Genomic DNA, 12,500 nt, shown 5'->3' on the forward strand with positions numbered 1-12,500 from the left:
TCACATCCAGACGGCCCAAGTCCCCACGCAATAGTAATAGGGCAGTGAGGTGGTCGCTTGTCATGTCAGGGTACCTGGAAATATTTGTGAATAAAGTAGGGAATGTGAAGAAAAAGATATGAGGAAACAGAAAGCATGAACAATATAAGATTCCTTGAAGAATTTCTAGAAAAATATAAGTAGCTTAATCAAGGGTTATGAAAACAATGTATAAACACCAAGTATACCTACCTACAACCTTGTAGATGCCTAAAGGGCTATTTTCATCTTCTACTAATGATACTCTTAAAGTATCTTTAAATTACTGATGATGATTATAAAGATAACTAATGAAAAAATGATAAAGTTTATGCTAATGGTGATGATGATGTCCTGCTGATAATAATAGTAAAGATGACATTGACAATAATAATATGAAGATTAATATATTGATGGTGATGATTCTTGATACAATATTCTTCTCTAGGGAAATCAAAGGACACAAACAGATAAATGCCAAACCTCCTTAACAGCCTATGCAGCTCAAGTCCGAGGAATTCCACATCTGAAACTTTTATGACCTCTGCTAAGCTCTTCATGACCTCACATGGTGAGTCAAACTTGGCTAGGTCTGGGGCTGCTTGCTCAAAGACAGTAGACAGCTTTGCCGCTTCCTGGATGCAAAAGAAAACAAAGAAAATATGCACAGATGTAAATAAATTATTCAAGAAATAAATATATGAATGTTTATACATTCGCATGTGTGTGTGGATCAGGTTGCATGCAGGCATTCAAAGAATACCCCATGGTAATATCCAGGTTATGATTTACACTGGGCATCAAGCAAAATCCTTTACAAGGAAACCTAATAGATAACACAATAAATGTATATATATAATAAACCAGTCGCAAGTATCCATATTTTTTAAAACTATCACAGCATCATTCTAGTGTGATAAAAGTGACCTAAACATTTATATATACACATTACTTTTGGATAGACTAGGTAAATATATTTTGTTTGTAAGCTAATTATCATAAAGACCTGTTATCAACCTTTGTTGAAAGGTTAATTGAAGCTAGATTTCTCACAGTAGTATCTTATATGATCTTAAGGTATTTTTATAATAAAAAAATAAAATAATCTAAACAATCATAAAATAATCCAGGATAAAATATGCAAACTATTAAACAAAAAACTACTTACAGATATAATTCTGTCAGCAACCATCTTACGATCCTCCTGAGTCTTCAGCGATATTCTCTTTTGCAAAATGGCAGTTGTGTAGCGCATTGCAACAGTATTCAGAGCTATCTGAACCACATGATCAAAGTTCCTTTGTAAAAGAAAACAATGGAAACAAAATTAATGAAAAAACAAAAAATTCCAGTCATTTCTGTTTTCTCATCTCTATACTTACTGCCATCATCACTTTTTTATTTATTTCCCTAATACTTCCTATACACTCATTTACAGTAACAATTCCAACCAACTCACAGCATGAGCTACATGAAAAGAAAATTGATTGAGCACAATAAATTCAGCACAAGTTATATGAAACGAATAATGACTGAGCATCATAAACCACACATACTTCTGGTACAGGTGCTGGTAATCTGTGAAATAATCAGAGAGTGTGAGGCAGATGGTGTCCATGGGCTCAGTGTTATTAAGCCACCGTGGAGTCAACAGAGTATTAAACTGTTCCTGAAGATCAACCAATGCCTCTTCGAGTAGATGATCGCACAAGAGCTCTCTCAAACGCTGCAACGGTGACAGAGCCAACAATGTGATTTTATTCTGGCTTAAGGGGTGATGTAATGTGATGAAATTTTTAAAGGAAAACCATTTATATTCACCAAACAAGACTGATTTTTTTTCTATGAAGATTTATAAAATCATCATGCACTGCTAGTTTTTACATAAAATAAAGATATTGCACTGTTGCAAACACAACTTGATATTCATGTGATATATTACAATTTTTTTCTTTTTATATGCCAGATAGTTGGACTTAAACCAACACCCTTTTCTTCACAACAGAAATACTTTACATATAGTATTTTCTATATAATATGGTAACATTTACTTTGTTCATAAATCCTTTACCTGGTATACGGTCAGCAGAGCATCAAATTCGGTGGCTATTTTCGCATCAGTCTGAGTTGATCCTCCTGGCTTCCAAAACTGAGACTTAATATCAAGCATCACACCCACTAATCCTTGACAACCATTAGCCAGAGCAATGTTATAGGTTGTGAAGTATTGGATCTTGGGGGAAAATATGAAAAAAAATTATTAAGTTTTGCAGTTAGAAAAAACTCTTTATCCTATCACAGAGTACTGTACAGCAAGGCATGCAGACAATGACATACCCAGCACATCTGCTTATAAATCAATAGTGGCGTATGTATGACTCAAAGTCACTCTCAAATAATACTATACCTTTGATCTGTCACTGTAATAGGTGTCCTTGTATCTTGTCACTGCAGTCTGGAATTTGGCTGCAAAGAGACGAACTTGCACCAAGCTTGATATCAGGACTTGAACTTGCACCTCAGGGCTGTCAGTGCATCATGAGGCAAAGAAAAGCATGATATATAGTTTGTTTGTTTGTTTAGGCTGAATGTTTTATTATCAGTACCATTTTATCATTGACCTTTCATTTATCCCAATTCTATATTCATCATTTTTAATAATTTATTACTTTCTATAATAACTTTAAAATGATATCTGCAAAATAAAGCTTCAATCATTTCCTCACCTTATGGTACCAGCTACTTCCAGGTTCTGACGGATCATGTCATGAATTAGCTGCGGGAGTTCTGTCTTATAATGGGACTCGGAATCTTGCTGAGGTGGTTCATCACGGTACCACTCCTTCTCCTCCAACTCTAAGGCTCGACCCATCCATGAGTCATAGTTGTTGTTAACATTCTGTGAAAGATAAATGCAATATAATTCTGGAGGTTGAAGGCCTTTCTTAGAATGAAAACTAGATGATCCAGAAAAGTGAAAAAGTAAAGGAAGACAAGAACAAAAAAATTAGAGTAAAAGAGCGTAAGAGGGCAAAAAAAAAGCAAACAAACACACCAGCATAGGCAAAAATATATTAACTCACGACAGAAAAAAATAAACACTACAAACCTGTAGGTACTTTGATATGAGGTCCTCTAGTACTTTATTCTCCAGTAAAGGCCCCAGCTTTGCCACATTGATATTCAGCTGGGGATGAGACATGAGTTCCTTCCCACCATATACATTCAGCACCCATGAGAGGAGAGTCACATATTCATTATCCTCTAGGCCTCTTTCGACTATCTCAACCAGCTGCAAACAAATACCAATGTGCAGATATAACTGGAGTTACAACCTATTGATTCTTATCCAAAACAATTAGGAGAAAGAAATTATGTTACAATAAAGTAAAACATCTACAAACAATACTTGAATACACTAATACTAGATTTTTCATCAGAACTTTTGAGTATTTGGAGATGTTTATCAGAGTTTAATGATTCCAAGGCACTACATACATGGTTAGACAAGCTCTTATGGTACATCTGAACGTATCTGTTGACAATGTCATAGTGTGGAGGGAAGCATGGCACACACAATGACTTGATAACTTTCATGTCCTCTAGCAGAAGTAGTCGAATAACCTGTGGGGTAAAAAGAGATTGTGTATGATAACCATCCTTAGCAGATTCATCCTTCAAAACATGTAAGTGTAAAACTTCTAGGAAAATATCTTTCATTTTATCTTCTCTACACTGAAGAAAATGGTTCCCTATCCTCTACAGAACTGGAAATATAACCTCAGCAATGAGTTCAAGAAAAAAGAGCTGCATTTTAGAGAGATATCAGTAAGGAAATGATTATTCATATTATTGTTTTAAGTACTGTTTCAAAAGGAAACAAAATGGATTACATAAACCTATACAGCTTTGAAGAAGTGAATTTTGGGGAAAGGTTGAAAATTTTATATGTATATAAACATTATATATGTATATATATATATATATATATATATATATATATATATATATATATATATATATATATATATACATATACATATACATATAAAACAATGAATACAAAAGAAAAAAACATCAACACACCTCCAGATGCTTAATCAACCAATTTTTACTTGTCTCTCTGTCCTCAAACTGTCCTCCTTCAATACGTTGTGCAGCTGAACTCTCCAAGACGGCAAATGCCTTCTCTCGCCACTTCTTGGGGCGCCTGGGAGGTAGGAACCCTGATCCTTTCTGGCGCTGAGAGACGAGGGAATGAAAATGGGTTAGAAGAGGAGGCAAGAGAAGGACCATCACTGTAATCACTCTTATTATCAAACATGTATGAATCATAAGACTGAAATACTGAAGAAAAAAACTGATTCTGATGACATAAATGTTTATGTATCTAAAACTGAATAATCAATATCATTATGATGTGCAGCTGCATTTACCTAACCCATTTCTAGAACATAGCTGCTTAGGCCTATACTTCTAAAAGCCTTGTATATATACAAACATGCAATGTGCTAATCATACATACATACATACATATATATATAATACATACACAAACACACACACACACAGACACAGACACACACATACACATACACAAAAAGCACATATGATATCTTTATCTTTATATCCTGTATACAAACAATATTGTTAAAACTGAGTTACCTGCAAAGCTGACTGATCAGTCATTTCCTCACGTTCAACAATTCTCAGTGCAGTAACAATCTGGGTAGGTTCCTTTCTGACGGTGTTTAGAGTGCGCTGCAGGATAATCCAAACTTGTTTCCCTGAAAATGAACTCTTGTCTTAGAACATCTCTTCTTACAGCCAAGGACACAATATTTATATGATGAGTGGGATATCACAAATTTTTCAATTACCATAAAATAGAAAACAATTTATTAAATAAAAATCAAACCCAATTCAGGGAAAAACACACCAAGATCATCAGAGAGCTTCTGCACATCGGCAAATGACTCTTTCAGAACGCGTGTATCGTTTGGATTTTGATGAGGGAGTTTGTGCAGTTCAAAGAGCAACTCATCTCGGCTATTCTCCAAGTCCATCAGGCACTGAAAAAATTCCACATGTATCATTTTAAGAACATGCTTGAGCGGATCAATTTCAAGACTTATTTCAACTCTACGCAATCTAACAACTCTTCTCTAACAATACATGGCTGAATAATGTAAAAAACGTTTCATCTACATCAAACAACTTCCATACATAACTATGAAAGACCATCAATAACAAACCTGGTGAGCATATAGTAGCTTCCCATCATTAATCCACTTATAAGTTTTCTCAACAGACTCGGGTACAGTGAAGATGTGTTTGAGGTTCTCCATGGCAGCCAAATATTGTGAGTACCTGACATACTCCTCACGGCACTCATAAAGTTGATTGCTTAGTTCAGGCACACGAACTAAGCTTGTTTCTATTTCAGCCATCCTGCAGCAATTAATTAGATTTCTTAAAAAGGGAAAATTGAATAATTCAAAGAAAAAGATACACCTAAAAAAATATGCTATCTATCTATCTATCTATCTATCTACCTATCTACATCTCTATATCTATCTCTGTCTATTTATCTATCTTTCTATATATATACACACACATGCATTCTTTATGTTTAATCAATGTACAAATATTATTATACCTATATCCTTTTATGACTTTGAGCATATTGAATTAATACTTGCCCTGTCTTTATCTCTTTGAGGTCTGTCAGGGCTGCCTGTAGTTGGCCTAAACCAGTACGGACTCCATCAAGCTGGCTTTGCATGGCAGTCTTCAACATGGCCTCAACAGATGCCTGTTGGTAACATATGTTTATAACTGCATTCACATATTTAATCTTTCATCTCATTATGTATTTACCAATCTCTCTACATCTTTTTTTAACTGATGTAGAGTTCATAGAAGCAAATGTTTAGTGTGTTGCTGTACCACTTCTGTGTTGGATTGTGAGGATTAACTCTACACCTAAAATGTATCACTTTCCTCACAAAGGTTTTAAATTTCAGTTTCATAGTCTGGGGATTTCAGGACAGGCTTACTGATGTATAGTTATTTATTTATCTATTTATTTATTTTATTTTATTTTATTTTTTTTTTACATCATCCCAAAATGCACTTTATTAGTATAAATAACATATCACTAGTATCTTTTTTTTGTATGACAAGAAAAAATAACAAAATATATATAAATAAAAATATGAAAATATATAGCTGAATTAAAGTGAATAAATATATATTCACTTGTCAAAGATCAAAGTATTCTGAAACAAATTTATATAAATACAATAAGAAATGGAACTTTAAGCTTCTATTCCAAATGGGACAATTGAAGTTCCAAAGCAATAACTTTGTAGCTCACAATCTAGTACATAAGAAAATGAATTGTACCTTCTTCCTCTGGACTCGTCTCCTATACTGGTCAACCTTTTGCAACTGGTCTGGCCGCTGGAGCATATTTGCCACCAGAAGAGAGGCTCTGGCAATAGCCTCAGACTCTGCTTCACCAACATCCATTTTTTAGTTATTCTACTAAGCTGTAAGGCAAAAGAATGTACATAAGATGATTTAATATTCACAAAGTATATAGGCCATAATAAGGTAAGATATTAAGAATAATATTAACTTCTCAATTGCACAATAAAAATTTTCAATCAAGGTTAAACATGTTTGGTTTAGATCTTTACACTGTAGTGCAACAAAGTGGTAAGTCCTGGTAATATTGATGATTCAGCCAAATTAGAACCTCAAATTCAAAGCGTACATGTGATTGATGAAAATACTGTTTTTATGTATTCTTTTAACTGAATTCCTTGTTTTGTTAACCCCCATCCACAAGATTTCTTGGTGGAAGGGAAGAGCTGGATCAGATTGCCATAAAAAAAATCTGCAAAAATTGGTTACATTGCCTATTTTGCTTCCTATAAATGCATTTTATTTTTTAAAAAGTATTTATAAAAAATAAATAAGTATACAAAAAAAATCAAAAGGCTGTAGAGCACAATATAAATAGATTGGAATATGCAAATGGTATTTGATATATATCATTAAGATATAGTTTATTTTGCAAAGAAATAAAACTATAGCAAAGATAGTGGCACTATCTAGACTGGTGTAGTGTCTCACGATCAAAGCAGTCTCAAATTCTGTTGGTGGTCTGGCAAAGACAAACAACCGTCTTTAATAAAGGAACTTGATACAATATCCCAGTAAATTTGGAAAAGGTGCCTGACAACAATTTTCTAATAACTCTCATCATGTTTAAAACGCAAATGAATTATAGCTATGTTACTGTCCTTGTTACCCAGTGAGAGAATAATATGCAACAATGAAACTGCAGGGTAAAAGTGAAAGGTTGAGGCCAATTATCTAATAATCCAGCTATTGCAATAAACATTGGCCATAATTAGAGGGCTGTGCCCCCTTAACTCCCCTTTTATAAAGATCTGCTACCTTCTACTCCCTCCTGGTCTGCAAAATCATCACTCTTTATTCTGGTCTGTTTGGGGTTGAGCAAATACTTTGGTGACAAACGTTCTCAGTCCTTTGGGGGTCTCACTAGCTAAACACTCTCTCAAGTTATTTTTTATTGCTTGGCAAGGTAAGATTCTTCTATACCCAACAAATCCAAAGCCTTTTCCTTGTTATATCAGTGTATTGTGTATATCATACCCTCCCTATTTATCAGGGTCAATTTCATTGTTATCGTTTGTTTCCATGGATTGAAAGTATTATATCTGGAAATTAAACATCAAAGGAAAATCGAATGAACCGAATTTCATAAGCACTGGCATTTGGAAGCCTTTGCACAGAATGACTCAGATAATGTTCCAAAAGTTTTGTCTGCAAATCATGAAAGTTTCGTCACTGTGCATTTTAATTCCAATTACCTAATAGATACTAGAGTAATACAATCTCATATATTCTTATCCATATAAGAGAACATTCGGACACAACATTTTCATTAAACAATTACCTTTTGTTCCCGAAATCAATCAAAAATCAAAGAATCTCATTTTCTCAGATTGGATGACACTTTACAGAGGAACACTCCCACCATTGTGGAGAAACGTAAATACTCGAAATTATTTTGATTTTAGATTATTCATCTAGTATTAAGTGTAATTCATTTCTATGTTTAATTATATAATATTTATGACTGCAATATAGTGCTTTTTTATCTATATGTAACTTTAATGATAAGTAAAATATTTTTTTTAATTCGGAAATTTGGATTCCAATTTAGGCACATGAGTGTTCGAAACCGATTATGACGACAGAACTTCATATTATTTTCATTATATATCTTACTGTATGGCAATATCTGTGTACCAGTATACGTTGATAACTATGTTTCCATTTCTTATCTTGCTGAAAATATCAATAAACTCATATAATAAGGACTCTTAACATAAAAAGAAACATCGCCACAGCAGCTCGCGTCCGGACGTCGAAGGTTTATGTCTAAAAGAATAACATCTTGGGTCAGAATTGTCGCTATTTCGCATCCTTTTTGCAACTTTATTGGTCTGATAAGTGCATAGAGCTATATTGATTCTGTAAGTTGTACACAAGGTTACCGTGTCTGTATAAAGGAAATGTATATGCATAAGTAAAGATGACAGTAGTATGTGAGTTTACCGGCAGCCGGTCTCATTGAGACTGACAAACGGACTGGTGGATTCCTCTCACTAACCAAGTATGGCAATTTCTCTGGTACCCTTAATGACCTCTGCTATTGGGGCCAAGATTGTCGCCAATGTGAGGGGGGGGGGTTCTGAACAATAATTTCTTTATACTTGGAAAGTATATTATGCATATTTATGGGCTCATTAGCGCCCTGGGCATTCTTATTGAGATTGAGATTGAGAGAGTGAGAGAAATCCATTGATACCAAAATTGTCTTGATCAGGCAGAACTGTTCTGTAAATTTACCGAAACTTATAGCAAGATTATATATAATGAGTACTTCTAGTATTCAGTAGTCATTAAAAAAGTAAAATAGTTCTTATGGAACAAGGTATTCAAATGAATATTAGCAATTGAGTGATTGCAACTAACTTCAATTTCTTGTGATTCACATTAACATTTCTCAGTTTTTAGCAGTATTTTTTTAAGTAATGGTAATTTTACACAATAATTTTGCATACTGGTTTGTGATTATTTTGGTAAGTTGGATTCCTCTCATTCTCTATTGTCCAAATGTAAATAAATTATTGCACAGAACCCCCCATTAGCGACAGTCTTGCCCCCGATAGCAGGGATGGGCATGAAAGGTACCAGGGAAATTGCAGGGTAGAATATGAATAAGATACACAGAATCAGTCATTATTTGTCTAATGCAGGGGCTATACCCCTTGTGACACCCCCACCCCTGCATTGGGTACTGCTGTACTGCTAACCCCTGACCAGGAAAACAAAGAATCATCCACATATTCACAGCAGAAGAGAGCGTTGAACAGACTTGGTATTGAGCGCACCTGCATGCCAGTCACGTGGAGAATTCTATGTTTTATTGGGCAGGTGTTGGTGGGCACAGCCCCCCACATTAGACATAGTGACTGAATCTGTGTATATTATTCGATTTTAATCCGCAATTTCTCTGGTACCTGTCATGCCTTCTCTTGCTATCTAAGCCAAAAATGTTAGGGTTTGGGGTGTTTCTGTGTAAAATTTCAATATATTTGGAGACTAGAGAGCAAGAGGAATTCATTGATACCAGAATCATTGCAAACCATTATGCGGAGTTATTGTGTAAAATTACCTAGGTAATTACATCATACAAGTCTTTTTCCAATTTTTATAATACAAACATCTCTTTATCTTTCTAGGAAAAACACAAGATGATGATGATATTCGTAGTTCTCATCTTCCTATTGGCATTTATATTAATGCGCATAGGATATACCCTGTATGTCATGAATTGCTGCAGTGACAAACCCATATATGTACAAAGGTCCATCAAGTCGCTTGTAGTATTAGGGTCAGGAGGTCACACTGGGGAAATGCTCAAAATCATTCGTGCACTGGATGTATGCCGCTACAGCCCAAGAGTGTATGTGGTTGCTGCAACTGACACTGTTAGTCTGAGACGTCTGCAAGATATGGAGAAAGAGTTTAAGGTTTGTGGATATCTTCTACAGTGAATGCACTTATAAAACTGCTGGAATTATGATATGGAATTATAATTATCTGATGTATTGAGTTATATTATTATTTGTATTATTTTATGAGAATGTCTACCCTGAAGTGCATTTTGTTGCCATTTTTGTCTTAGTGACCATGAACTTTATTTGTTATTTGCATTGTTTTAGACTAAACTGGACTGCATAAGTAAATTCTTAAGCTTTTATCACAAAAAAGTAAAAGTATGTTGTCTTTACAGGAGTACAGGAAGATGTAGATATGCAGCAGATCTGTTGATTTGGCAAAATATACAGTCTTAGAACCAAAGTTTATGGGAAAACAGGAGGTGTATCAGTAAAAGTATAAACTATAAGTGCAAATGATTCTTAATGAAAAAGATACTTCATTCCAGGAAAGAGCCAAAGGACCTGATGAAGAGGACCAATATGTAGTTGAGATTGTGCCAAGATCACGTGAAGTGGGTCAGTCGTGGCTGTCAAGTGTATTCACAACTGCTTGGGCCTTTGTCTTCAGCATGCTTATCGTTTTTCGCCATCGGCCATCACTCCTGCTCACCAACGGACCAGGAACATGTGTTCCAATTTGCATTGCTGCTTTCATAATGAGAGTTTTGTGCCTGAGTCAGATTCGTATTGTGTTCATAGAGAGTCTGTGCCGCGTGCTGTCTCTCTCCCTCTCAGGCAAGATTCTTTATAGGGTTGTTGATGATTTCTTTGTACAGTGGCCACAGCTTAAAGCTAAGTATCCAAGGTCTATATACATGGGTCGTTTGGTGTAAGTTAAGGATTCTTAGTGAGTATGTGATTTATACATGATATTGTCTTTTGAGAATCTAAGTGCCTTGTGAAGTATATTTGTCACTGATCTCATAGAATACATGTAATATAGGGCAACAATTTATTTTGATTCCTCTCGTTTTCTTGTGGAGTTGGTATGAGAATCAAATCAAAAGGCTCAGTTTCAATAGTAGCCAGAAAATTTCACCAGAAGCAGGGGGTACTGGATAAGAAGTATATGTTTGATATTGACACATTTTTTGTTATGACTTTTTCCAGAAAAAATAGATCTAGATGCAAGAAAATCCACCTGAAAATGGAGAAAATACACTTCTAAAACACCAAAAGACCTAAGTGATTGCTTGTAGCTAGTCCCTTCAGTGGTAAAACTATTAGGTATGTCTTAGCAGACAGGAGCCACTAAATATGAATACATTTTTTTAACTACTGATAATTTTTTGACATTACAGTAGTGTTAGTCAGTTGAATTTCCCATTATATTGGCCTAACACCCAAAAGCCCGATTGATTTATGAGGAACCGCATTAAGAAATAATGGTTTGGTTTTCTTAAACTAAAATTGCAAGTATTTGTATATTTATTTTCATATTAACTTATCAAGATTTAATTTTTGATAATATTTGAGTATTACCATCATGTTAGGTGGGCACACATTTTGACTGTTGTGTTATTTATTGTTGACAGCCTGGTTGAGTTTATTATAAGTGTATGACAATTATTTTGTACTGAATATACGTACATGTTGCAGAGTTTTTACAATATATATAAATGCTGAAATAACTTGGTTGTCAATTTGCCTTTTATTGTAGAATTATTATCTGTTTTACAATCCACTGTATTCAGGTGTACATTCCTTCTCAAGAAGCATGTGACAGTCTACTAAACACCACATATTATAATTTAAGAGTTAAAGTAGCAACATCATAAAGCAAGTTAACTGTCAACTACCAATTAGAAGGATCCACGTGTCTCCTATTGCATGGATAGGAATCATGTGCCTGAACTGTAATGTCAATATCTTTCTTTATTTTTGATAATGATGATAATGACAAGAGACAATTAATTTAAAAGTAAGTAATAAAAGTGATTGCTGAATATGCATATATAATTTAACATGGGTACTTACCATGCGCATTGTCCACGGACATTTTGTTTTATTAATTTTATACAAAAGGGGCTTCTCAGGTAATTACTAACCAGTTTACCTTATTACTTAAATTTTCAAATATATTTGTTTTATTATGCATATTATTATCAGTATTATTGGGGAAATGTAATTAATGATAATAACACTAATAAGAATAATAAAATTTCTTTCTGAAAAATCATGGAATTAGGTAAATAAATGAGGTCAGAGAGGTCTAGCAATTGACTCCTTGGTAACTAATATGCTTCAGGAACTATTTATGTATGAACTAATTTAATTACATAAAAAAGACAGTGGACAATGTATATATTCATGCATTCCCAGGAACAGTGGGCTAAGTATAAGTGTATTGTTTATCTGTAATTGTAAGTGAGC

The 12,500-nt window shown here is 34.3% G+C and overlaps 2 protein-coding genes across 3 annotated transcripts in view; one reads left to right on the plus strand and one right to left on the minus strand.

Moving 5' to 3' along the window:
• The window catches only part of Sec6 (Exocyst complex component Sec6), an 8,543-nt gene extending 432 nt beyond the window's left edge, over positions 1-8,111 (minus strand). Inside the window, exons 1-16 of the mRNA XM_027376757.2 lie at positions 8,012-8,111; positions 6,427-6,572; positions 5,721-5,833; positions 5,274-5,469; positions 4,958-5,090; positions 4,684-4,805; positions 4,105-4,260; positions 3,517-3,642; positions 3,128-3,310; positions 2,745-2,917; positions 2,426-2,543; positions 2,090-2,251; positions 1,575-1,744; positions 1,187-1,316; positions 502-653; positions 1-74 (exon numbers count right to left, since the gene is read on the minus strand). The exon at positions 1-74 is cut by the window's left edge and continues 432 nt beyond it. Of these exons, the coding sequence (XP_027232558.1) occupies positions 1-74; positions 502-653; positions 1,187-1,316; positions 1,575-1,744; positions 2,090-2,251; positions 2,426-2,543; positions 2,745-2,917; positions 3,128-3,310; positions 3,517-3,642; positions 4,105-4,260; positions 4,684-4,805; positions 4,958-5,090; positions 5,274-5,469; positions 5,721-5,833; positions 6,427-6,552 (2,134 nt within the window). The 5' untranslated portion in view covers positions 6,553-6,572; positions 8,012-8,111. The remainder of the gene's footprint in view (positions 75-501; positions 654-1,186; positions 1,317-1,574; positions 1,745-2,089; positions 2,252-2,425; positions 2,544-2,744; positions 2,918-3,127; positions 3,311-3,516; positions 3,643-4,104; positions 4,261-4,683; positions 4,806-4,957; positions 5,091-5,273; positions 5,470-5,720; positions 5,834-6,426; positions 6,573-8,011) is intronic.
• A 285-nt stretch (positions 8,112-8,396) lies between these two features.
• On the plus strand, positions 8,397-11,758 carry LOC113824022 (UDP-N-acetylglucosamine transferase subunit ALG14-like). 2 transcript variants are annotated; one of them, XM_070142833.1, is made up of 3 exons: positions 8,397-8,519; positions 9,867-10,157; positions 10,574-11,758. In XM_070142833.1, the coding sequence occupies exons 1-3, from the start codon at positions 8,496-8,498 to the stop codon at positions 10,958-10,960; spliced, it is 702 nt and encodes a 233-aa protein (XP_069998934.1). In that variant the 5' UTR covers positions 8,397-8,495; the 3' UTR covers positions 10,961-11,758. The 2 variants fall into 2 exon arrangements, with proteins under 2 accessions (XP_069998934.1, XP_069998935.1); XM_070142834.1 differs by having other exon boundaries at positions 8,438-8,594.
• Positions 11,759-12,500: the final 742 nt, after the last annotated feature.

Source organism: Penaeus vannamei, chromosome 30, assembly GCF_042767895.1.
Source record: "Penaeus vannamei isolate JL-2024 chromosome 30, ASM4276789v1, whole genome shotgun sequence".
In the NCBI taxonomy this organism is placed as follows: Eukaryota; Metazoa; Arthropoda; class Malacostraca; order Decapoda; family Penaeidae; genus Penaeus; species Penaeus vannamei.